This window comes from Chiloscyllium plagiosum, chromosome 8 (genome assembly GCF_004010195.1).
Source record: "Chiloscyllium plagiosum isolate BGI_BamShark_2017 chromosome 8, ASM401019v2, whole genome shotgun sequence".
In the NCBI taxonomy this organism is placed as follows: Eukaryota; Metazoa; Chordata; class Chondrichthyes; order Orectolobiformes; family Hemiscylliidae; genus Chiloscyllium; species Chiloscyllium plagiosum.
The window spans coordinates 89422143-89445761 of NC_057717.1; the positions used below are offsets into that span (position 1 = coordinate 89422143).

Below are 23619 nucleotides of genomic sequence, written 5' to 3' on the forward strand. Positions count from 1 at the left end.
CAAAGGGCCTCTTTCCACACTGTAAGGAATCTAATATAAAGTCATACAGCATGGAAACAGGCCCTTCGGTCCAATTCATCATGCTGATCATAATCCCAAACTAAACTAGTCCCACCTACCTGCACTTGGTCCACATCCCTCCACACAAAGCCTAACAAGTGATGTATAAATTTATAGATATCTTCCTCCCTTTAACTTGTGTTTCTTTACAACAGTACATCAAGGAATCAACTAGGCGACAGGGTATTTTAAGTGGAGCATTGTGTAATGAGGCAAGTTAATTAGTAATCTTAAATGGAGTACAAGAGCAATGAAGTTTAACTTCAGTTGCACTGGAGTTTCGTTAGACTGTACCTGGAGTACCATGTGTCTTTCAAAAGATTTAATTCCTATCGAGGGAATGCACCTAAGGTTCATCAGACATGTTCTCTGGATGGCCTTTGAGTAGAGATCGGACAAACTGAGGCTGTAGACTCTGAGTTTCAAAGATTGAAAGATGATCTCATTGATTGTTACAAAACACTTAGTGATGGACAGGGTGGACGCAGGAGGTACAATTTAAAAATAAGAAGGATCTCGTCGAAGTGAGGATGTCAATGAGATGCATTGCATTTTGGTAAAATAAACAAAGGCAAGACTTATAGTCCTTTCAGACGAGACAGAAGTTCACCTGCCTCTCCTCCAAAGTAGGCAGAGGTGGGTACCGCTGATGCTGGAGATTAGAGCCAAGATTAGAGTGGTGCCGGAAAAGCACAGCAGGTCAGGCAGCATCCGAGTAGCAGGGAAAAAAAAAAAATCGACGTTTTGGGAAAAAGCCCTTCATCAGCCATTCCTGATGAAGGGCTTTTGCCCGAAACATCAATTTTCCTGCTCCTCAGAAGCTGCCTGACCTGCTGTGTTTTCCAGCACCACTCTCCTCCAACCTAGTTTACTGTATCAGGTACCCCAGATGTGGTCTTCTTTACATCGGGGACACCAAACATAAACTAAGGGTACATTTCACCTAGCATCTCAGCTGGGCCCCATGTGGCCATCCTGACCTCCCAGTCGCTGCCCGTTTCAATTCTCCTTCCCATTCCCTCTCCGATATGTCCATCCTCAGCCTCCACCATTTCCACAGAAACCAGATCACAAATTGGCAGCCTACATCCCAGAAGACTCAATATTGAGTTCGAGGAGAAAGTGAGGTCTGCAGACGCTGGAGATCAAAGCTGAAACTTTATTGCTGGAACAGTTTTCCTGCTCCTCAGAAGCTGCCTGACCTGCTGTGTTTTCCACCACCACTCTCTTCCAACCTAGTTTACTGTATCAGGTGCCCCCGATGTGGTCTTCTTTACATCGGGGAGACCAAACATAAACTAAGGGTACATTTCACCTAGCATCTCAGCTGGGCTCCATGTGGCCATCCTGACCTCCCAGTCGCTGCCCGTTTCAATTCTCCTTCCCATTCCCTCTCCGATATGTCCATCCTCAGCCTCCACCATTTCCACAGAAACCAGACCACAAATTGGCAGCCTACATCCCGGAAGACTCAATATTGAGTTCTCCAGTCTCAAATAACCTCTTTTCCCATTCCCCCAAATTCCTTTCCGGCCTCTCCTTCTCACTTTCATTCTTCCGACTGACCCTTCCTTCCAGCTACCAACCGGATTCGTTCCTCCCATCAACCAACTAAACTGTACCCTCTATCTGTGTTCACCTATCACTACATCGCCAATCAGCCTTTCGCGCCCTCCCCCCCAAATCTCTGCTTACACCCACCACCAGTCCTAAAGAAGGGTTACACTGGAAATGTTGACATCTCCACATCCTGATGCTGCCTGGCTTACTGTGTTCTTCCAGCCTCCTGCTTGTCTACCAGAGTTCCCTGATTGGTCCAGGTTAATAGCCCCAATCAAGAATCTCGTAGTCAATAAGGTCCACCTGGTCCCAATTATTACAAATGGTTTATGTAGGGGTTCCATAGGCCATTTCAGAGTCAAAAGTCAACCTCAATTTTTTTTCTTTTTCTTTTTTTTAATTTTTTTTGTGAAGGGGAGGGTAGGGACTAAATCAAAATGGAGTTGGAGGGAGAAATAATGCACTCCACTCTAAAAGTCAACCTCAATGATGTAGGCAGAAGTGGGTACTGCAGATGCTGGAAATCAGAGTCTAGATTAGAATGGTGCTGGAAAAGCACGGCAGGTTAGGCAGCATCCGAGGAGCAGGAAAATCAACATTTTGGGCAAAAGTCCTTCATCAAGAATGAAGGCAGAGAGCCTCAGGGATGTAGGCCTCACATTATTGTCTCTGATTGGGTAAGGTCAGTCCTACCTTTGTGTAAAGAGCAGATGAACTGGAATTATTTGTGAAATATTTAAAAAAGGAGTTTCATTGTCAACAGTACTGACTATGAAGCTTCACTAATTAAGTGAAGCTGAAGTCCTCAGTTACACAACGGGATTATTAGTCTACTAATAGAACAACTGTGTGCTATCCATTGAGCCACAGCTAATATTCTCATAATAAATAGAACAATGTGGTTTTATAGGCTGCAGGAGCCAGAGCATTTATTTGTGACTTAAGCATGAGTCAGTGAGGACTGTACACATGGTTTTTATCACACTGCACAGAAAGTTCAGTTAAGCATTAAAAGTGCTATGCCTTCAGCTAAAATTGCTTGTCATTAGTGCCTCCAAAAGATGTACAGTATTTGAACTGACTTAGTTGTGATTTGACAAGTCTCTCAGGAGAGCTCTTTCTGCAACAAGCTCGTATTTCTCAAGGTCAAATTCCCTTTTAATTTCCTTAACAAAAGGATTGTATAGATTAACGCTTGACTGGATAAGGATATTGAGTGATCAACGGCAATGTGATCATATTCAGAAGGCCCATCTGTTCCCAAGCTGTGAACAGCTTGTTTAAAAACAAAAGATCCATTCCAAGGAACCAGACACCTGAAACACAATGAGAACGACAGCCGACTATTGAATGCTGAATGAGTAATCAGTGCACCTTGTTGTCACTGGTGTGTGTGTGTGTGTGTGTGTGTGTCTATGCACAACTTGCCCCAGTTAGTTATGTTTCCAACACTGCTCATTGAAACTAACTCTTGCTACTTGACACAACACATCAACTTTTGGTTGCAATTAATTTTCAAATGTCTTAGGTGTAATGCCAAAACCTATTTAACTTTAACCAAATAACATTTAAGTCACAGACGTTTGGACTCACGGCCTCAGATAGGCCTCCCAACCTCCTCATGGACTCAGACTCCCGGCCTCAGCATGGACTCCAAACCTCAGAGTAGACTCGAACTCCTGGCCTCAGCATGGACTCAGACTCCCGGCCTCAATGTGGATTCAGACTCCCGGCCTCAGCATGGACTCCCAACCTCAGGGTAGACTTGAACTCCTGGCCTCAGCATGGACTCAGACTCCCAGTCTCAGCACGGACTCCCAACCTCAGGGTAGACTTGAACTCCTGGCCTCAGCATGGACTCAGACTCCCGTCCTCAGCATGGATTCAAACTCCTGGCCTTAGCGTGGACTTGACCACCCGCCCTCAGCATAGGGACTTAACCTCGGTCTCGGTGTTGACTCAAACTCCTGGCCTTGAGGTGAAGCAGGGCGTTGTCTGGGTTGGACGGACTGTTATTCTGAACTCTTATTTTGCTGTTTTTCTAATTCATTGTTGGACTTCTTATTTCTTTATTTTTCTCAAGTTTTCCCTAAGAATTTGTACTTAAGAATCTGTACCTAGGTAATTAAGATGGTGTCATAAGTGACGGTTTGTAAACTTTTCACTATGCGCACGGAAGTACATATGACATTAAAGCTAATTCTAAGAAGGAGGCCATTTGGCCCATTGAGTCTATGCTCACCCCCTGTAGAATGATCCAATGTGTCCACTTCTCCCACTCTATCCCACTCTAAGTTTATTACCCCAAGTGTCCATCTGATTTTCTTTTGAAATCATTTGTTGTCTCCACTTGTACCAGCCTTAGGGGCAATGAAGTCCATATTGTTATCAGTTACTGCTGAAAAGTATTCTTCCTCTCGACCGCCCCACAGCTGTTTCCCCAAAACCTGAAATCTATGTCCCAGAATATATTATTAAATTAATTGTATAAATTAAAAATAAATTGCAACAGGGCAAACACTATAATTTATCATCATAATTATCTAATAACATAAGGGACATTACTTCCAAATGTCACCTTTACCCTATACGGTCTCTGTATGGGGTCAGTAGGAAAGTGGAGTCTGCAATCCGATGTTGCACAGGGTTTGAGGGGCCAAATGGCCTCCTCCTGCTCCTAATTCTTATGGGACAGGTTCCCCACTTTACCTTTGTCCTTCTCAGCCTTCTGTCCCAGCCTATCCATTTAATCTGATACAGGGTTATAATTATCTATGAGATGTTGGGAAGTCCGCCACCATCAGTTACTACACAATATCCTTCATGTCACCAATTTCTGGCTCATAGGATTGAGCTGTAGGTCTTGATGGATCTTCATTGTCTATTCAGCTGATTTGCTCTCATCCGAAGCCTGATTGGCAACATCCCAATCCTTTTGCAGACACTGCCATTCATCCTGCACCTCACTCAACTTGCTGTTTTCCAAGGCTGTAAGCAATCCCACTGCTGAGGCTGGCTCTGGTGATTCCTCAGGACTTGCTGGGAGGGTGGCTTTGGCCAGAGATGTCCTGGGATCCTCAGCAATGTCCAGTTGGGCTTCATTGTTCCAAAGACCACCCATACTTTCATTGTACAAGCTGTAGCTTGGCTGAGTGGAAGTCTCCTTCATAGCTGCAAAAGAAAGATATTGAATGAGAGGGAAATGGTAAATAGGTTTAGAGTGATGAACATAAGCAAACTAGACATAGGTGAGGTACGTCATGGAATTAAAATGGAGTTCATTATAGATAAACATTCAATACTGTGTTCAGTTCTGATCTCCCTGCTATGGGAAAGATGTTGTGAAACTTGAAAGTGTTCAGAAAAAGATTTACAAGGATGTTGCCAGGGTTGGAGGGTTTGAGCTATAGGGAGAGGCTGAATAGGCTGGGGCTATTTTCCCTGGAGCGTTGGAGGCTGAGGAGACCATATAGAGGTTTATAAAAATATGAAGAGCATGGATAGGATGAATAACTAATGTCTCTTTCCCATGTTAGGGGAGTCTAAAACTAGATGTTTAAGGCGGGAAGGGAAAAAGTTAAAAAGGGCCTAAGTGGCAATGTTTTCATGCAAAGGATGGTGTATTTATGGAACAAGCTGCTAGAGGAAGTGGTGGATGCTGAAACAATTACAACATTTGAGATGCATCTGGATGGGTATATGTTTGGGAAAGGTTTAGAGGGCCAGATGCTGGAAAATTAGAATATCTGGTTGGCATGGGCGAGTTGGATCTGTTTCTGTGCTGTACATCTCTACAGAGGGGGTGGGACGGTTGCTCAGTGGTTAGCACTGCTGCCTCACAGCCCTAGGGACCTGGGTTCCTCCAGGTGCTCTGGTTTCCTCCCACAATCCAAAGATGTTCAGGTTAGGTGAATTGGCCGTGCTAAGTTGCCCATAGTATTCAGGGATGTGTAGGCTAGGTTCATTATAAAGGTGAATATAGCATAATAAGGTGAGAGAGATGGGTTACTCTTTGAAGGGTTGGTGTGGGCTTGTTGGGCCGTAGGGCCTGTTTCCACACTGTAGGGATTCAATGATTTTATGACTCTAAGCATCCCTCCTTTCCCATTCTTCGATTCCCCTTATGTGCCTTATTTCTCTTCTGTATGCCAAGTGTGGTCAATGGTGGATGGTCTCCTCCATTTTTTTGGTCAGATCCAGGGCCAGACTTCCCCGCCGGGGATTGGGACTTTAAGTTGAAATCAGATTGGGGCCCAGTCTCTTCAGCATGTTGGTGACGATCAGCTGAGAGGATGTTGGCAGATTGGTGAATTTGTGGCCAGGTGTCACCTCCTTGCCATCCAATGAAAGATGTTAGATGCTTAGTTTTTGAAGCCAGACTGCCATTTGGTAAAAGCTGAAATCTGCCATCATGGATAAGAACGGGGAGGGCATGGGTTTTCATCCTGATGCGCCCCCTTTTGTAAGATTCACAAAATTGAAAGAGGGAGTTAGTCATAACTGCCAGGATGGTGATCCCCTTCTTGGGAAGGCAGCCTGCATCAATATCCAATAAGTAGTTGTGGGGCTGTTTCCTCGTGATCCCAGGTACGCAGTGCCTCTGATCAACATCTTTAATTGACATCTTCAATGTTTAACACACCGCCCTGCCACTTGTAGGTGAGTGCTTGTTCCACCCAAGACCCAGCCTTCGTGAAAATAGCTAAGGCTGTGGCAGGGTACCAGCATGCCAGTCAGGATTATCCACATCTTCCCACTACCATACCCACAACCAGGATTATCCACATCTGCTTACCTCTGTACTCACTACCAGGATTATCCACGTCTGCCCACCTCCGTACCCACTACCAGGATTATTCACACCTGCCCACCTCTGTTTCCATTCCACACTGGCACCAAAATCTTGCCTGTTCTTTCTTTACCTATCTCCTTTCCCTTGCTCACACACTACACTCCAAAGATGTACAAATCAGGTGGATTGGTTGTGCTAAATTGCCCGATAGTGCCCACCAATGTGCAGGTTAGGTGGATTAGCCATGGGAAATGCAGGGTTACAGGGATAGGGGAGGGAGTTGGGCCAGAGTAGGATGCTGTTTGGAGGGTCAGTGCATACTTGATGGGCCAAATGACGTCTTTCCACACTATAGGGATTCTACGATTTGCCTCTGGGAAAAGGTCTTGTGTAGGATCCCTACCTCTCAGAAGCTCCAGGTTCAAGTCTCACTTCAGTACATGGAAAGTGTGTCATGGAGGGGCATGGTGGCTCAGTGGTTAGGACGGCTTCCTCACTGTGTCAGGGACCCAGGTTTGATACCACCTGAAGTTGCACTGTACTTCTGCACTGTAACAATTCCGTGATATATAGTACATGCAATATATATTGTATGGGAGACCAGGTGGGCGCATTTGCTATGGTGAGAAGTCGAATCAGAGAGCTGTACAGCAAAGTAACAGACCCTTCAGTCCCACTTGTCCATGCCGACCAGATATCGTGGGCGGCACGGTGGCACAGTGGTTAGCACTGCTGCCTCACAGCGCCAGAGACCCGGGTTCAATTCCCGCCTCAGGCGACTGACTGTGTGGAGTTTGCACGTTCTCCCTGTGTCTGCGTGGGTTCCCTCCGGGTGCTCCGGTTTCCTCCCACAATCCAAAAGATGTGCAGGTGAGGTGAATTGGCCATGCTAAATTGCCCGTATTGTTAGGTAAGGGGTAAATGTAGGGGTTTGGGTGGGTTGCGCATCGGCGGGGCGGTGTGGACTTGTTGGGCCGAAGGGCCTGTTTCCACACTGTAAGTAATCTAATCTAATTATATCCTAAATTAATCTAGTCCCATTTGCCAGCATTTGGCCCATATCCTTCTAAACCCTTCCTATTCATATACCCATCCAGATGCATGGAGCTGCTGCTGTATTCTGAGTGGGGAGTCATGGGGCTATTACATTCTATTCTATTCAGTGGTAACAATTGACAACAGTTCAAGATATGCCCCCTTAAAGGTACATACACATCATTACACAACACTCAACAATACCAGGCACCAGAAACTTAACGCAATAATAAATATTTATTGATTGAAGTTGTTCCATGGATGTTAAATCAGCTTTGCTTTTATTCAACTCTGTGACACAAACAACATACCTTTGTTAATCTCCTCTGACACAATATGGAGGACAAGCTCATTGTAGGTGCTTTCAATTTGTATCAGTCCATCATCATCGTCAGTGCACAGGCACCCTTCATACACGGGGAGCTCCTGCAAGGCAGTTTGCACAAAGTGACTCATTCTTCACAGCCATGCCCCTCATACCCTCAACCACCCAGGAGGTCTTCCATTTAGAGCCACAGTGCCACCTTGCAGGAGAGGGGCGAGGGCACCCATGTCTTGTTTGGCATATAGTGGCACTATATCGCTGCCCAGTGGGCAGCTATTGTTGGTATTGTCCACCCATGTGTCACCTGTGGCTCAGCGGATACTAATCATATCCCTGGGTGACACAGTTCTGTGTTTGAATCCCACTCAAGGACCTGAACACAAAACAATCAAGGCTGGCACTCTGCAATACTGAAGGTGTTTTGTACACTTCAGAAGTGCCGGGGCAGTGTGGTGGCTCAAATGGTTAGCACTGCTGCCTTGTGGTGCCAGGGACCCAGGTTCGATGCCAGCCTTGGACGACTCTCTGTGTGGAGTTTGAGCATTCTCCCCATGTTTGCATGGGTTTCCTCTGAGTGCTCCAGTTCCTTCTCATGGTCCAAAGATGTGCAGGTTAGGTGAATTGACTATGGTAAGTTGCCCCAGGGATGTGCAGGCTAAGTGAGTTAGCCATGGGAAATATAGGCTTACAGGGATAGAGTGGGGGTTGGGTCTGGGCCAGATGCTCTTCAAAGGGTCAGTATGGACTTGATGGGCTGAATGGCCTGCTTCCACATTGTAGCGATTTTACTTAATAAAAACACAGAAGAACTGCAGATGCTGTAAATCAATAACAAAAACACATAGTTGGAAAAACTCAGCAGGTCTGGCAGCATCAGTGAAGAGAAATCACAGTTAACATTTTGGGTCCAGTGACCCTTCCTCAGTTCTGGTGACAGGAAGAGCCAGGAAAAGTCCGTGTGGGTTTTATAGATAAACACGTTTTGGCAACTTTTATTAAATTTTAGGGTGCAGACATAACTGGTTAGGACAGCATTTATTGCCTGTCCCTTGTTGCCTAGATGGCAGTTATGAGTCAGCTACGTCACTGTGGGTCTGGAGTTACGTGTAGGCCAGACCAGGTGCGGATGGCAATTTCCTTCCCTAAAAGGCATGAGTGAACCAGATGGGTTTTTCCAACAATCAACAATGGATTTGTGGTTGACATTGGCTTGGGGTGTGAAAGATCAACGATGACATGGGTAAGGGAGGGTGTCAGATACCTCTGAGGGAAGGGGAGGGGGTGTGATGAGAGACCAATGGCAACAGGGGAGTGGGGGAGCTGTTTAATCCACTCAGTTTTTGAGTAAAATACATTTAAATTTCCAAGGGGTTTTGCAGGACTACAATTCAGCCTGAAGGAGCAACTGATTAGGCCCCAGCCTCTATTTTAAAAGAACAATGATCGAAAAGTCCATACAGCCGACGACACTCACTCAGCCACTGCTGCCTGGACACTCCCAACAGAACAGCTTGCGACTCCCAGCTGGGAAGGTCTGCCAAGGGACTATAAGCCTGACACTTACTCACCGGTTTGCAGATAGGCTCGACTGTCTTCAGCACGTATGGAAGAAACATTTCGAGGAGAGAATCCCGAACAAATTGCCTCCAGACTGCGATACTGTCAGAGTCAAACTTCTACAGAGGAAGAGACAACAAGGTGATCACTGACCAATCCCAGCAATCAGAATTGGATCACAATCTTCGATGCTGAAATACAAAACCAGATGCAAATCCTTTTCTTAATAAAACGACAACAGAAATAGAGTCAACATAGAGTCCAAAATGACTCCAATTTTCTGAGTCATACCAGTTTTAAAAACTTAGCTCTGGTTCTGTCTCCACAGATACTGCCAAACCTACTGAGTTTCTCCAGTACTTCCTGTCATTCTTTCAAATTGCCAGAATCTGCAGTATTCTGCTTTTATCCTTGCCTTGATGGTTGGTTTATCTGCGCAATGCAGCCTTACAGTTATCTGCCTCCTATTAACTGGTCAGAATGTCCTAGCAGTCTCTCTTTCTGTCTTTTGAAAGGATGTGCTCTCTCTCTAAGGACACTCAGGCTAGATGTAACCATGGAAGAGGGGCAGTTAATCGGGTACCATGTGCCCCTCCACTTGGCCACTGCCTGGGCCTGTTAATGACCACCTTGACCGAGCCCATGATCAGACCCATGACGAAGCTCTCCAATCTGCCCATCCCCTCTGAACTGGGTGCCCAATGATCATGAACATGGGTTAAAGTGCAAATAAAATTTCAGATGTAGATCCTTCCCAAAAAAAATGGAAGGGAGGCTGCAGCCTCACAAACACAATCGCTCTTTATATAATTTCCTAACCAACCTGTTCAGTCACCTTCTGGAAAAGATGGGACTTGAATCTGGGCCTCCTGGCTCAAAGACAGGGATACTACCACTGGCCACAAGATCCCCTCAATGTTGATGTGGCCTCTTCTGGAAGTACTGTGTCCAGTTCTGGTGGCCCTGTTATAGGAAGTATTGCTATTAAACCTGAAAGGGGTTCAGCAGAGATTTACCAGGATGTTGCCAGGCATGAAAGGATTGAGATTAGATAGGCTGGGACTTTTTGACTAGAGTGTAAGAGGTTGAGGGTGACCTTATGGAAGTTTATAAAATCATGAGGGGTATTGATAAAGTGAGTGGCAATTGTCTTTTCCCTTGGGTGGAGGATTTCAAAACAAAGGGGCATATTTTTAAAATGAGAGGAGAAAAGTTTAAGAAAGACATGGGGTTAATTTTAAGAAAGACACGGGGGTAATTTTTTGAAACAGAGTTCGAGTTTGGAAGGAACTTCCAGAGGAAGTGGTGGATATGGGTACAGCTACAGTGTTTAAGAGACATTAGATAAGTAATGAATAAGAATGTTTGGAGGAATATGGGCCAAGTGCAGGTAGGTGGGACTAGTTTAGTTTGGGCTTACAGTCGGCATGGACTGGTTAGTCCAAAGGATCTGTTTCTATGCTGCAGGACTCTCTGACCCTGTTTACACTATTTTAATCCTCAAAAAGACAAATAAAGCCAAATTAGAAATGGATAATCCTTTAAAGGGTAAAAAAAACCCTAGGAAACTTGCTTAATCAAATTAAAATGTGATTTTGGGAGCTGATAATGTGCTCTAGGCCCTGTGGCACTAACTGAATGGAGAAAGACTCACTGGGTCCTCTCTCTCTGAGACTAACCTGGTGCGGACGTAACCGTAAACAGTGTCTCTTCATGCTATCTTGATTAACCAATTAAACCAAAGCAAATTAAATAAATAGGAGACAGTCCTATAGAAAGGCATTGGAATCTAACATAACTCGAAAGAAGAGTTACAAACTCTAAACTGAAATTTGGTCTTGTGGAGTGATCATTCACTCCAGCCCCTGTGGGACCAACCGGCCACAGAAGGCCTGACTCATTCCAACAGGCTTCACATGATCCATACCAATGTCTATCCTGTTTATTCCTGTCTGGCACAAAAGCAAAATGGGTTAAGGGCCAATCCATGGATTACAAAGGCAATTAAAGGCAGCATCCATTCCAAGGAAGAATCATACAGATTGGCCAAGAAAAATAATAGGTCTAAGTATTGGGAGCAGTTTAGCATTCATCAAAGAAGGATGAAGGAATTGATTAAGAAGGGGAAAGTACATAATCAAGAAAGTTTGCAGGAAACACAAAGACTGACACTAAGAGTTTCTATAGGTAAGTGAAGAGCTAGATATTAGTGAAGACAAATGCAGACAGAAATAGGGGAATGTACAATAGGGGTCAAAGAAATGGCTAGCCACTGAATATATAGTTTGGTTCTGTCTTCACAAAAGGCAACACAAATCAAATACCAGAAATGTTGGAGAATGCAAGATTTATTTAGAGGGAAGAACTGAGGGAGATCAATATTAATAGAAAATGGTGTTTCGAAAATTGAGAGGATTGAAGGTGGATAAATCCCCAGGGCCTGATAATCTATAATCCCAGAGTACTTAAGGAAGTGGCTCGAGAAATAGTGGATGCATTGGTGGTCATCTTCCAGGATTCTATAGTCTCTGGAAGAGTCCCTGCAGACTGGAGGGTAGTTAATGTCACTCCAATATTCAAAAATGGAGGTAGAGAGAAACCAGGGAATTATAGACTAGTAAACCTAAGATCATAGTGGGAAAAATTTTCAACTCCAGTATCAAGGACTTTATAGCAGGGCATTTGGAAAGCAATGGCAGAGACAGACAGAGTCCACATGCAGTTACGAAGGGGAAATCATGCTTGACAAATCTGTTGAAATTCTATGAAGATTTAACTAGTAAAGTTGGCAAGGGAGAGCCAGTCGATGTGGTACTTTTGAACTTTCAGAAAGCATTTGACAAAGTCCTGCGTAAGAGATTATTGTGCAAGATTAAAGAACATGGGATTGGGGAAAGTGTATTGATATGGATAGGAAACTGGTTGGCAGAGAGGAAACAAGGACTAGGAATTAATGGGTCCTTTTCAAATTGGGGTGCCACAGGGATCGGTACTGGGACCCCAGCTATTCACAATATATATTAATGATTTGGATGAAGGGACAAAATATAACATCTCAAAGTCTACGGATGATACCGAGTTGGGTGGGAGGGTGAACTGTGATGAGGATGCAGAGGTCCTTCAGCATGATCTGGACAGTTTGGGTGAATGGGCAAATCAATGGCAGATGCAGAATAATTTGGATAAATGCAAGGTTTATCACTTTGGAATCAAAAATAAGAAGGCAAGTTACTACCTGAATGGCTGTAAATTGGGAGGGGGGAGGGTGCAGTGGGACCTGGGTGTCCTTGTGCACCTATCACTAAAGGTATGCATGTAGGTGCAGCAGGCGGTAAAGAAGGCAAGTGGTACATCGGCCTTCATTCTGAGAGGTTTTGAGTCCAGGAGCAGGGATGTCTTGTTGCAGTTATACAGGGCCTTGGTGAGGCCACACCAAGAGTATTATGTGCAGCTTTTTTCTGAGGAACGATGCTGTTGCTCTCAAGGGAGGACAGGGAAGGTTTACTAGGCTGATTCCGGGGATGGCATGGCCAATGTATGAGGAGAGATTGACTGGGTTAGGATTGCTTTCACTGGAGTTTCAGATGAGTGAGGGGGGATCTCATGGAGACTTATAAAATTCTAACAGGGATAGACATGGTAGATGCAGGGAGGATGCTCCTGATGGTGGGTGTGTCTAGAACCAGGGGTCACAGTTTGAGGATTCAGAGTGGACCATTTAAGATGGATGAGGAGACATTTCTTCACCCAAAGAATGGTCAGCCTGTGGAATTTATTACTATAGGAAGTGGTTGATGCCAAAACACTTAATATATTCAAGAGGCAGCTAGATATAGCACTTGGGGCAAATAGGATCAAAGGTTATGGGGAGAAAGCAGGATTAGGCTATTGAGTTGGATGATCAGACATGATCGTGATGAATGGTGGAGCAGGCTCGAAGGGCCAAATGGCTGCCTCCTGCTCTTATCTTCTATGTTTCTATGTCACCTTTAAAAGTGCACCGAGCACTTTATTAAACAGTGCTCTTCACCTCTCTATATTGACAATAGAAGGAAAATACCATTAAAAAGCAAGAGCAACGGAAGACTGGAGAATATCTGTTGTCCCACTCACAAACAACAATAGAGATTACAACTCTCTCCAGTTCACACAGTCTCAAAGATATTAAGCCAGTTACTCACACTGTACAACTATCAGTTGCACACCACATTTGCTCAGCAGCACCTACCTTCAGTACCCGCACTTGTGTGTTGTCGAGACGTTGGCTAACTTCAGCAGACAGCCCAGTGGCTGGTTGTGTAGAAACTAGCAGGTGCTGAAAGGTATAAACTGCATCTTTCAGCAACTGCAAACAGAAGACAATGAGAGAGAATGCATGAAATGGGCTTAGTGAGACTCACAGTATTAGATTTCAATTTCCATTCATTGAATGTGTCACTGGCAAGGTCAGCAGTTATTGTCTTTCCCTAACTGACCTCGGGAAGGTGGTGGTAAGTCAGCTGTAGTCCTCATTTATGTACACCCATAGTGATGTTAGATAGGGAGATGTTTTCCATTTGTTCATGGGATGTGACCATTACTGGCTGGGCCAGAATTTATTGTCCATCCTTAATTGCCCAGAAGGTCTGACTCTGAAGTCATATGTAGTTTAGATTAGATTAGATTCCCTACAGTGTGGAAACAGGCCCTTCGGCCCAACAAGTCCACATCGACCCTCCGACGAGTAACCCATCCCCCTCTGACTAATGCTCCGAACAACTATGGACAATTTAGCATGGCCAATTCACCTGACCTGCACATCTTTGGACTGTGGGAGGAAACTGGAGCAGCCAGAGGAAACCCACGCAGACACAGGGAGAATGTGCAAACTCCACACAGACAGTCGCCCGAGGCTGGAATCGAACCTGGGTCCCTGGCGCTGTGAGGCAGCAGCGCTAGTTTAGACTGGGTTAGGAAGGCAGATTTCCTTCCTTAAAGAGCATTAGTGAACCAGATTCATTTTTAACAGCAATTGTTTCAAGGTTGCCATGAGAGGAGGTTTTTTTAGATTCTGCTTTTTAAATTCAAACTTCACCATCTGCTATGTTGGGATTCAAAACCGTGTCCCCAGAACATTAGCTTGAAGTTCAGGATTATCAGTCCAGTGATTTTGTCACTGCCTCCCCTACAGAATTTCAGGATCCTGACCCCCGTGACAGTGAAGGAATGGCAAGATGGGTTTCAAATTAGAATGGTGTGTGGTTTGAAGGGAGACAGGTAGGCAGGGATGATCTCCACTGCCCTTGCCCTTAAATGAGAAATTTAGAAAGTGCAGTCATGCGAATGACAGTTCACATGCAGCCAATGACTTTCAGGAGTGACTGGTAATGTTGACTGGTCCTTTTCCAGATGTTCAACAAGGAAGCTGTTCTTATTGGCTTCTCTTACACTGCTAGACACAGAATAGATGGGTAGAATACTGATGAAAGGCTTATGCCCGAAACATCGATTCTCCTGCTCGCCGGATGCTGCCTGACCTGCTGTGCTTTCCCAGCATCACACTTCTCGACACTGATCTCCAGCATCTGCAGTCCTCACTTTCTCACAGAATAGGATGGGCACTCTTCAGTGTGCACTCGACTGTTCAATACATAGAGTGGGTCTACTCAGCCCATCATGTTGATACCGGCTTTCTGAAACAGCCCCAGAATCTCTTGCTTTCTCCATTATTCTACAATAGTCGCTCTTCAAGTCTTTATCTAATTCTCCATGCAAAGTTACAAATCAGTCTACCAACCCTTCAGACAGTGGGGTCCAGATGAAAAGAATTTTCTGCATGAAAAAGAAACTCCTCATCACAGCACTCAATCTCTGAATCTCTGTTTAGCCAACATCTAATTTCATTCATTCCATCTAATAAATAGAATTGATTTAATAATTATTCAATACTTCTGTGAAACCTTCCCTTAATCTTCCATATGCTGACAATCCCATCTTCTCCACTCTCTCTCCATAGCTGAAACTCTCTATCCCAACTCACATACTAATCAATCTCCTCGGCATCTTCCTACAGCATCCTGAGATTTGGTACTGGAATTTTTAAAAATTTATTTATACGACTTGGGCGTTGCTGTGTGTGTCAACATCTAGTTGCCTCTGGGAAGGTGGTGGTGAGCTGTCTTCTTCGACCGCTGTAGTCCATGTTCTGTAGGTTGACCCACAATGGCCTTAAGGAGAGAGTTCCAGCATTTTGACCTAGTAACACTCCAGGCAATATATTTCCAAGTCGGGATGGTGAGTGGCTTGGAGGGAACTTGCAGACAATGGCATTCCCATGTATCTGCTGCCCTTGTCCTTTCAGATGGTAACGGTCATAGGTTAGGAAGGTGCTGTCATGGGAGCATTTGAGAATTTCTGCAATGGATCTTGTAAATGGCACACACTACTCTTACTGAGCATCAGCAGTGGAGGGAGGGAATTTTTGAGGATTTGGTGCCAAACAATCATTGTCTTGGATAATGTCGAGCTTCTTGACTGTTGTTGGAGCTGCACTCATTGAGGCAGATGGGGAGTATTCCATCACACTCTTGACTCATGCCTTGTAGATGGTGGACAGGCTTTGGAGAGTCAGAAGGTAAGTTACTTGATACAGGATTCCTAACTTCTGACTTGCTTTTATAACCAAGGTATTTATTTGGATGGTTCAGTTCAGTTTCTGGTCAATGGCAGGATGTTGATAGTGGGACTTCAGTGATGGTAATGTCATGGAATGCCAAGGGGCAATGGTTAGATTCTCTTGTTGAATATGGTTATTGCCTGGTACTTGCATGGTGCAATTGCCGTATGCCATTTGTTAGCCAAAACTGGATATTGTCCAGATCTTGCTGCATTTGAATATGGACTGATTCAGTATCTGAGGAGTTGTAAATGGTGCTGAACATTGTGCAATCAAAGGTGAACCTCCCCACTTCTGACCTTATGATGGAGGGAAGGTCACTGATGAAATAGCTGAAGATGGTTGGGTCTAGGACACTACCCTGAGGAACTCCTGCTGAGATATCCTGGAGCTGAGATGACTGACCTCCAACAACTATTACAATCTTCCTATGTGCCAGGTATGATTCCAACCAGAGGAGAATTTGCTTCCTGATTCCCATTAATTTCAGTTTTGCTCAGGCTCCTTGACACTACATTTGGTCAAACGGACACAATATTCCAGCTGAGGTCGAACCAATGAGTCATAGCATCACAGAGTTATACAACACAGAAACAGACCCTTCGGTCCATGCTGACCAGATATCCAAACCCAATCTAATCCCATTTGCCAGCACTTGGCCCATATCCCTCCAAACCCTTCCTATTCATATACCCATCCTGATGCCTTTTTTCTGTTGTAATTGCACCAGCCTCCACCATTTCCTCTGGCAGCTCATTCCATACATGTACCACCCTCTGTGTGAAAAAATTGCCCCTTAGGCCCCTTTTAAATTTTTCCCCTCTCACCCTAAACCTATGTCCCTCTTGTTCTGGACACCCCCACCTCAGGGAAAATACATTGTCTATTTCCTAATAATGTCCCTCATGATTTTACAAACCTTTATAACATCATCCCTTAGTCTCCGACACTCCAAAGGGAAAACAGCCCCAGCCTATTCAGCCTCTCCCTATAGTTTAAATCCTCCAACCTGGCAACATTGTTGTAAATCTTTTCTGAACCCTTTCAAGTTTCACAACATTCTTGCAATAGAATGGAGACCAGAATTGAACGCAATATTCCAGAAGAGTCCTAACCAATGTCCTGTACAACTACAACATGACCTCCTAACTCCTATACTCAATGCTCTGACCAACAAAGGAAATCATACCAAACGTCTTCTTCACTATCCTATCTACCTGTAACTCCACTTTCAAGGAACTATGAACCTTCACTTCAAGGTCTCTTTGTTCAATTAACACTCCCCAGGACTTTACCATTAAGTGTATTGATCCTGCTCTAATTTGCCTTTCCAAAAGGTAGCACCTCACATTTATCGAAATTAAACTCCATCTGCCACTCCTGAGACCATTGGCCGACCTCATCAAGGTCCCCTTAGACTCTGTCCACCTATCACCAATCCTTGTGGCACTCCACTGGTCACAGGCCTCCAGTCTGAAAGGCAACTTTCCACCACCAACCTCTGCCTTCTACCTTCAAGCCAGTTCTGCATCTAAATGGCTTGTTCTCCCTGTATTCTATGAGATCTAAACTTGCTAACCAGTCTATCATGAGGAACCTTGTCAAATGCCTTATTGAAGACCTAATAGCTCATGTCCACCATTCTGCCCTCATCAATCCTCTTTGTTACTTCTTCAAAAAACTCAATCAAGTTTGTGAGACATGATTTCCCACGTACAAAGCCATGTTGACTATCCCCAATCAGTCCTTGCCTTTCCAAATATATGTAAATCCTGTCCCTCAGGATTCCTTCGAACAACTTGCCAGCCACTGATGTCAGGCTCACCGGTCTATGGTTCCCTGGCTTTTCCTTACCACCTTTCTTAAACAGTGACACCACATTAGCCAACCTCTAGTCTTCCGGCACCTCACCTGTGAGTATCGATGATACAAATATCTCAGCAAGGGGCCCAGCAATCACTTCCCTATTTTCACTGTAACTTCCTGGCTCTTTCACTCCATCCCTCTCTTTGCAAAGGCTCAGGACATAAACTAGAATCCTTTTTTTAAAAATCAACTTGCCCTGCTGCCTTCAAAGTCTACGAGTTTGGATGTGTCCATGTGAAAATGTAACTGCTCCCTGAATATTCACCCATCAGATCGAAGCATTGCCAAGACTCGACAGCAGAGCACATTCTGAGGGATGCTTTCTGTGCCTCAGTTAGTAATGTTTTCATGTCAGAGTCACAAGATTCAGAGTTTAAGTCCCGATCCAGCAACTAAGTCCAAAGGTCCTGTCTGATACTCCTGAGAAAATGCTGCACTGTCAGTGGTGCCGTCTTCCACATGCAAGGGTCCACCTTTCCACTTGGCCTGATGTAAAAGATTCTTGGCACATTTGGAGGAAAGGGAGGGAGTTATGTTCTTGCCACAATGTGTCCCTCAAAGAACATGGGAAAACCAGATTCATTATCACAGCACTGCGGAGAGGAGTGTGGGTTGATTGCTGAGTCTCTTCATTATAACAGTAACTACATTTCCATCGACTGTAAAGCATCTAGTGATTGTGAAAGGTGCAACACAAATGCAAGTCTTTCCTTTGATTCTCCTGATCTTGCAGAAAGGAGCCACTCAGGAAGGGGCAACATTTTTCACACAGAGGGTGGCGCAGATATGGCATGAGCTGCCAGAGCAAGTGGTGGAGTTTGGTGCAATTACAACGTTTAAAAGGCACCTAGATGGGTACATGAATAAGAAGGGTTTAGAGGAATATGGGCCAAGTGCTGGCAAATGGGACTAGATTAATTTAGGATATCTAGTCGGCATGGACAAATTGGACTGAAGGGTCTGTTTCTGTGCTGTACAACTCTATGACTCTAATAAGAAACTGAACCCATCAGTAATTATGACTGAGTCAGTTCTCTGAGAGGAATGAGCTCTGTGGCTTTCACTTGGGCGGCTAATGATTTACAGTAACTCCCAAAACAATGACTATTGGGGAGCTGATGGCCTGGTGGTATGATCTCTGGATTGTTAATCTAGAGACCAAAGTAATGCTCTGGAGGGGCGAGGGTCAAATCTTGCCAAGGCAGATGGTGGAATTTGAATTCAATAAACATCAGGAATTAACAATCTAATGATAACCATTGTCAATTATTGGAAAAGCTCATCTGGTTCACTAATGTCCTTTAGGGAAGGAAACTGCCTGATCTAGCCCACATGTAACTCCGGACCCATGGCAATGTGATTGACTCTTGCTCTCTGGGCAATTTCGAATGAGCAATAAATGCTAGCCTGGCCAATGACACCCACATCCTGTGAATGAATAAAACAAAACTCAGGTCAGGCAAGCTGCCTGCCTTATAATTCAATTAGATCTTTTCCAAACTTCTTTAGTTTTACCTATTTTAAATACTATTTTACACTATTGAATAGCATGTGCACGTTTGTGTCCATTTGTGTGTATTTATCTCGGTAAGAGAAGATTCACAAATCTGCAAACATACTCATGTGTGTTCCAGCATGCCATTTGTGCATGTTGATTAGCCTATCAGTCCCTTGTGTGCATGCATGTGTGATTGCCTGTGTTTGTGTCTCTACCTAAATATGTGCATGTTTATGTGTGTGTGATTGTACATGTGTACATTTCTGCATCTGTATGTGTCTGTGTATATGTCTGCCCATTTGCATCTCTAGGTGTTTGTGTGTGTCTACATTTTTATTTGTCAATGTGGGTGTGTGATAGTTTCTATGTGTTTGAATGTGTGTATTTGTAGCTGTCTCTGTGTTTCAGTGTTTGTGTATATGTGCACATCTGTATCACTCTGCGTATGCCTGTGTGTGTATCTGTCTGTCTTGAACATGTATGTGTGTCAATATCTCTGTTTGTATATTTGTGTGTGTCTGCATTTTTCTGTCTGCATGCATATGTGTTTGTCTGTGTCTCTGTGACTGTGTGTATGCCTGTAACTCTGTCTTCATGTCTGCATGTGTCTGCATATGTAGGTTTGCATCTTTGTGTATGTCAGTCTCTGTGTGTCCATCCATCTGTATGCGTACATCAGTCTGTATGCATGTGTCAGTTTATGTGCGTCAGTCTGTCTGTCTGTATGTCATTCTGTGACTGTGTGTGCCAGTTTGTGAGTGTGTGCACGTCCAGACATCAGCTTGTTTGTGTGTCAGCCTTTGTGTATGTGTATGTCAGTATGTCTGCATGTATCAGTCTGTGTGCGTGTCAGTCTGTGTGTGTATATGACCGCCTGTGTGTATGTGTGCATGTCAGCCTGTGTACATCCTATATGTCAAAGTGTTTGCATGTGTCGATTTGTGTGCATGTGCTAGTTTATGTATATGTGTGTGAGTCTGTGTGTGTTTGTCAGTCTGTATGTATATGTCAGCCTGTATGTGTATGTGTATGTCAGTCTGTGTGCATGTCAGTCCATGGGTAGGTCAATCTGTGTGTGTCAATCTATGTGCACATATATAAAGAAGAACAAAGAATAAAGAAAATTTACAGCCCATGAACAGACCCTTTGGCCTCCAAGCCTGAGCCAATCCAAATCTACTGTCTAAACCTGTCGCCCAGTTCCTAAGCATCTGTATCTCTCTGCTCCCCACCTACTCATGCATCTGTCCAGACGCATCTTAAATTAATATACCGTGCCTGCCTCTACTATCTCTGCTGGCAACGTGTTCCAGGCACCTACGAATGCCTGTGTAAAGTACTAGCCACATGTATCCCCTTTAAACTTTTCACCTCTCACCTTGAAAGCATGACCTCTCATTATTGAATCCCTCACCCTGGAAAAAAGCTTATCTTTATCTACCCTGTCTATACCCTTCATGATTTTGTAGACCTCAATCAGGTCTCCCCTCAGACTTCATTTTTTCTAATGAAAACAAACCTATTCAACATGATTTCATGTCATCTGCAAACTTGCTGATCATACCAATAGTGCCCTATTCCAGATCATTTGTGTATGTTACAAACAACTGTGGCCCCAGCACTGATTCCTGTGGAACACCACTGGTCACCTTCATAGCTAGCATTTTCCATACCAGGCAACACCCTCTCCACAGTGTCCACATCCTTTTGGTAATGTGGCGACCAGAACTGTACACAGTATTCTAAATGCGGCCGAACAATTTTAACATGACCTGCCAGCTCTTATACTCATTATCCCAGCCAATGAAGGCAAGCTTACCATATGCCTTTTTGACCACTCTCTCCACCTATGCAGCAACCTTCAGGGTACAATTGACCTGAACTCCCAGATCTCTCTGCTCATCAACTTTTCACAAGGCTCTACCATTTACTGTATAATTCGCTCTAGAATTAGACTTCACCTTACATTTGCCTGGATTGAACTCCATTTGCCACTTCTCTGACCAAATCTCCAGTCTATCTATATTTTCCTGTATTCTTTGACAGCCCCCCATGCTTTCTGCTACTCCACCAAACTTCATGTCATCTGAAACTTGCTGATCATACCAACAGTGCCCTATTCCAGATCATTTGTGTATGTTACAAACAACAGCGGCCCCAGCACTGATCCCTGTGGAACACCACTGGTCACCTTTCTCCATTTCGAGAAACTCCCTTCAACTACTACTCTCTGTCTCCTGTTGCTCAACCAGTTCTTTATCCACCTAGCTAGAACACCCTGCACACACCATGTGACTTCACTTTCGCTATTAGTTTACCATGGGGAACCTTATCAAACGCCTTACTAAAGTCCATGTATATGACTTCTACAACCCTTCCTTCATCTATCAACCTGGTCACTTCCTCAAAGAACTCTATTAAGTTGGTAAGGCACGATCTCCCCCGTACAAAATCATGTTGCCTATTACTGATAAGCCAATTCTTTTCCAATATAAATAGATTTTATCCCTCAGTACCTTCTCCAGCAATTTTCCCACCACTGACGTGAAGCTCACTGGTCTGTAGTTACCTGGAATATCCCTACTACCCTTCTTGTACAGGGGAACCACATGAGCAACCCTTCAGTCCTCCGGCACCTCACCTGTGCTTAAGGACTGTGGGTGTGTGTGTGTCAGAATGCATGTGTATGCTAGTCTGTGTGCCTGTGTGAATTTGTGTGTATGTGTCAGTCTGTGTGTATGGGTCTGTGTGTGTGTATGCGTGTGTGTGCACATGCGTGTCAAACCGTATGTGTATGTCAGTCTATGTGTCAGTCTGTATGCGTACATTAGTCTGTGTGTGTGTATGTTTGTCAGTCTGTGTAACTGTGTCAGTCTGTGTGTGTGTCAGTGTGTGTGTTTCTGTCAGGCTGTGTGTGTTACTCTGTATGTGTGTGTCAGGCTGTGTGTGTGTTACTCTGTGTGTCAGGCTGTGTGTGTCAGGCTATGTGTGTGTCAGGCTGTGTGTATCAGACTGTGTGTGTGTCAGACTATGTGTGTGTCAGACTGTGTGTGTATCACACTGTGTGTGTGTCAGGCTGTGTGTGTATCAGACTGTGTGTGTATCAGGCTGTGTGTATATCAGTCTGTGTGTGTGTGTGTGTGTCAGACTGTGTGTGTTAGGCTGTGTGTGTATCAGACTGTGTGTGTGCCAAGCTGTGTGTATGTCAGTCTGTGTGTGTGCATTAGGCTGTGTGTGTATCAGACTGTGTGCGCGTCAGGCTGTGTGCGTATCAGACTGTGTGTGTGTCAGGCTGTGTGTGTATCAGATTGTGTGTGTGTCAGGCTGTGTGTGTCAGTCTGTGTGCGTATCAGACTATGTATGTGTCAGGCTGTGTGTGTATCAGACTGTGTGTGTGTCAGGCTGTGTGTGTCAGTCTGTGTGTGTGCATCAGGCTGTGTGTGTATCAGACTGTGTGCGTGTCAGGCTGTGTGCGTATCAGACTATGTATGTGTCAGGCTGTGTGTGTATCAGACTGTGTGCGTGTCAGGCTGTGTGTACATCAGTCTGTGTGTGTGTGTCTGGCTGTGTGTATGTCAGTTTGTGTGTGTCAGGCTGTGTGTGTATCAGACTGTGTGTGTGTCAGGCTGTGTGTGTCAGTCTGTGTGTGTGCATCAGGTTGTGTGTGTATCAGACTGTGTGAGTGTCAGGCTGTGTGCGTGTCAGACTGTGTGTGTTAGGCTGTGTGTGTATCAGACTGTGTGTGTGCCAAGCTGTGTGTATATCAGTCTGTGTGTGTGCATCAGGCTGTGTGTGTATCAGACTGTGTGCATGTCAGGCTGTGCGTATGTCAGTCTGTGTGTGTGTGTGTCATACTGTGTGTGTGTCAGACTAAGTGTGTGTGCATCAGGCTGTGTGTGTATCAGACTGTGTGCGTGTCAGGCTGTGTGTGTATCAGACTGTGTGCGTGTCAGGCTGTGTGTACGTCAGTCTGTGTGTGTGTCATACTGTGTGTCATACTGTGTGTGTCAGGCTGTGTGTATGTCAGGCTGTGTGTATGTCAGGCTGTCTGTGTGTCAGGCTGTGTGTATGTCAGTCTGTGTGTGTGCACCAGGCTGTGTGTGTATCAGGCTGTGTGTGTATCAGGCTGTGTGTGTGTCAGGCTGTGTGCGTATCAGACTGTGTGCGTGTCAGGCTGTGTGTATGTCAGTCTGTGTGTGTGGGTCATACTGTGTGTGTGTCAGGCTGTGTGTGTATATCAGACTGTGTGCGTGTCAGGCTGTGTCTGTTAC

At 44.7% G+C, this 23619-nt stretch overlaps 1 protein-coding gene across 1 annotated transcript in view; it reads right to left on the minus strand.

Moving 5' to 3' along the window:
* Positions 1-3414: 3414 nt before the first annotated feature.
* The window catches only part of LOC122552172 (protein Niban 1-like), a 153497-nt gene continuing 133292 nt past the window's right edge, over positions 3415-23619 (minus strand). The window contains exons 15-18 of the mRNA XM_043694711.1: positions 13558-13674; positions 9341-9448; positions 7759-7873; positions 3415-4791 (exon numbers count right to left, since the gene is read on the minus strand). Coding sequence (XP_043550646.1) covers positions 4502-4791; positions 7759-7873; positions 9341-9448; positions 13558-13674 — 630 coding nt within the window. The 3' untranslated portion in view covers positions 3415-4501. The remainder of the gene's footprint in view (positions 4792-7758; positions 7874-9340; positions 9449-13557; positions 13675-23619) is intronic.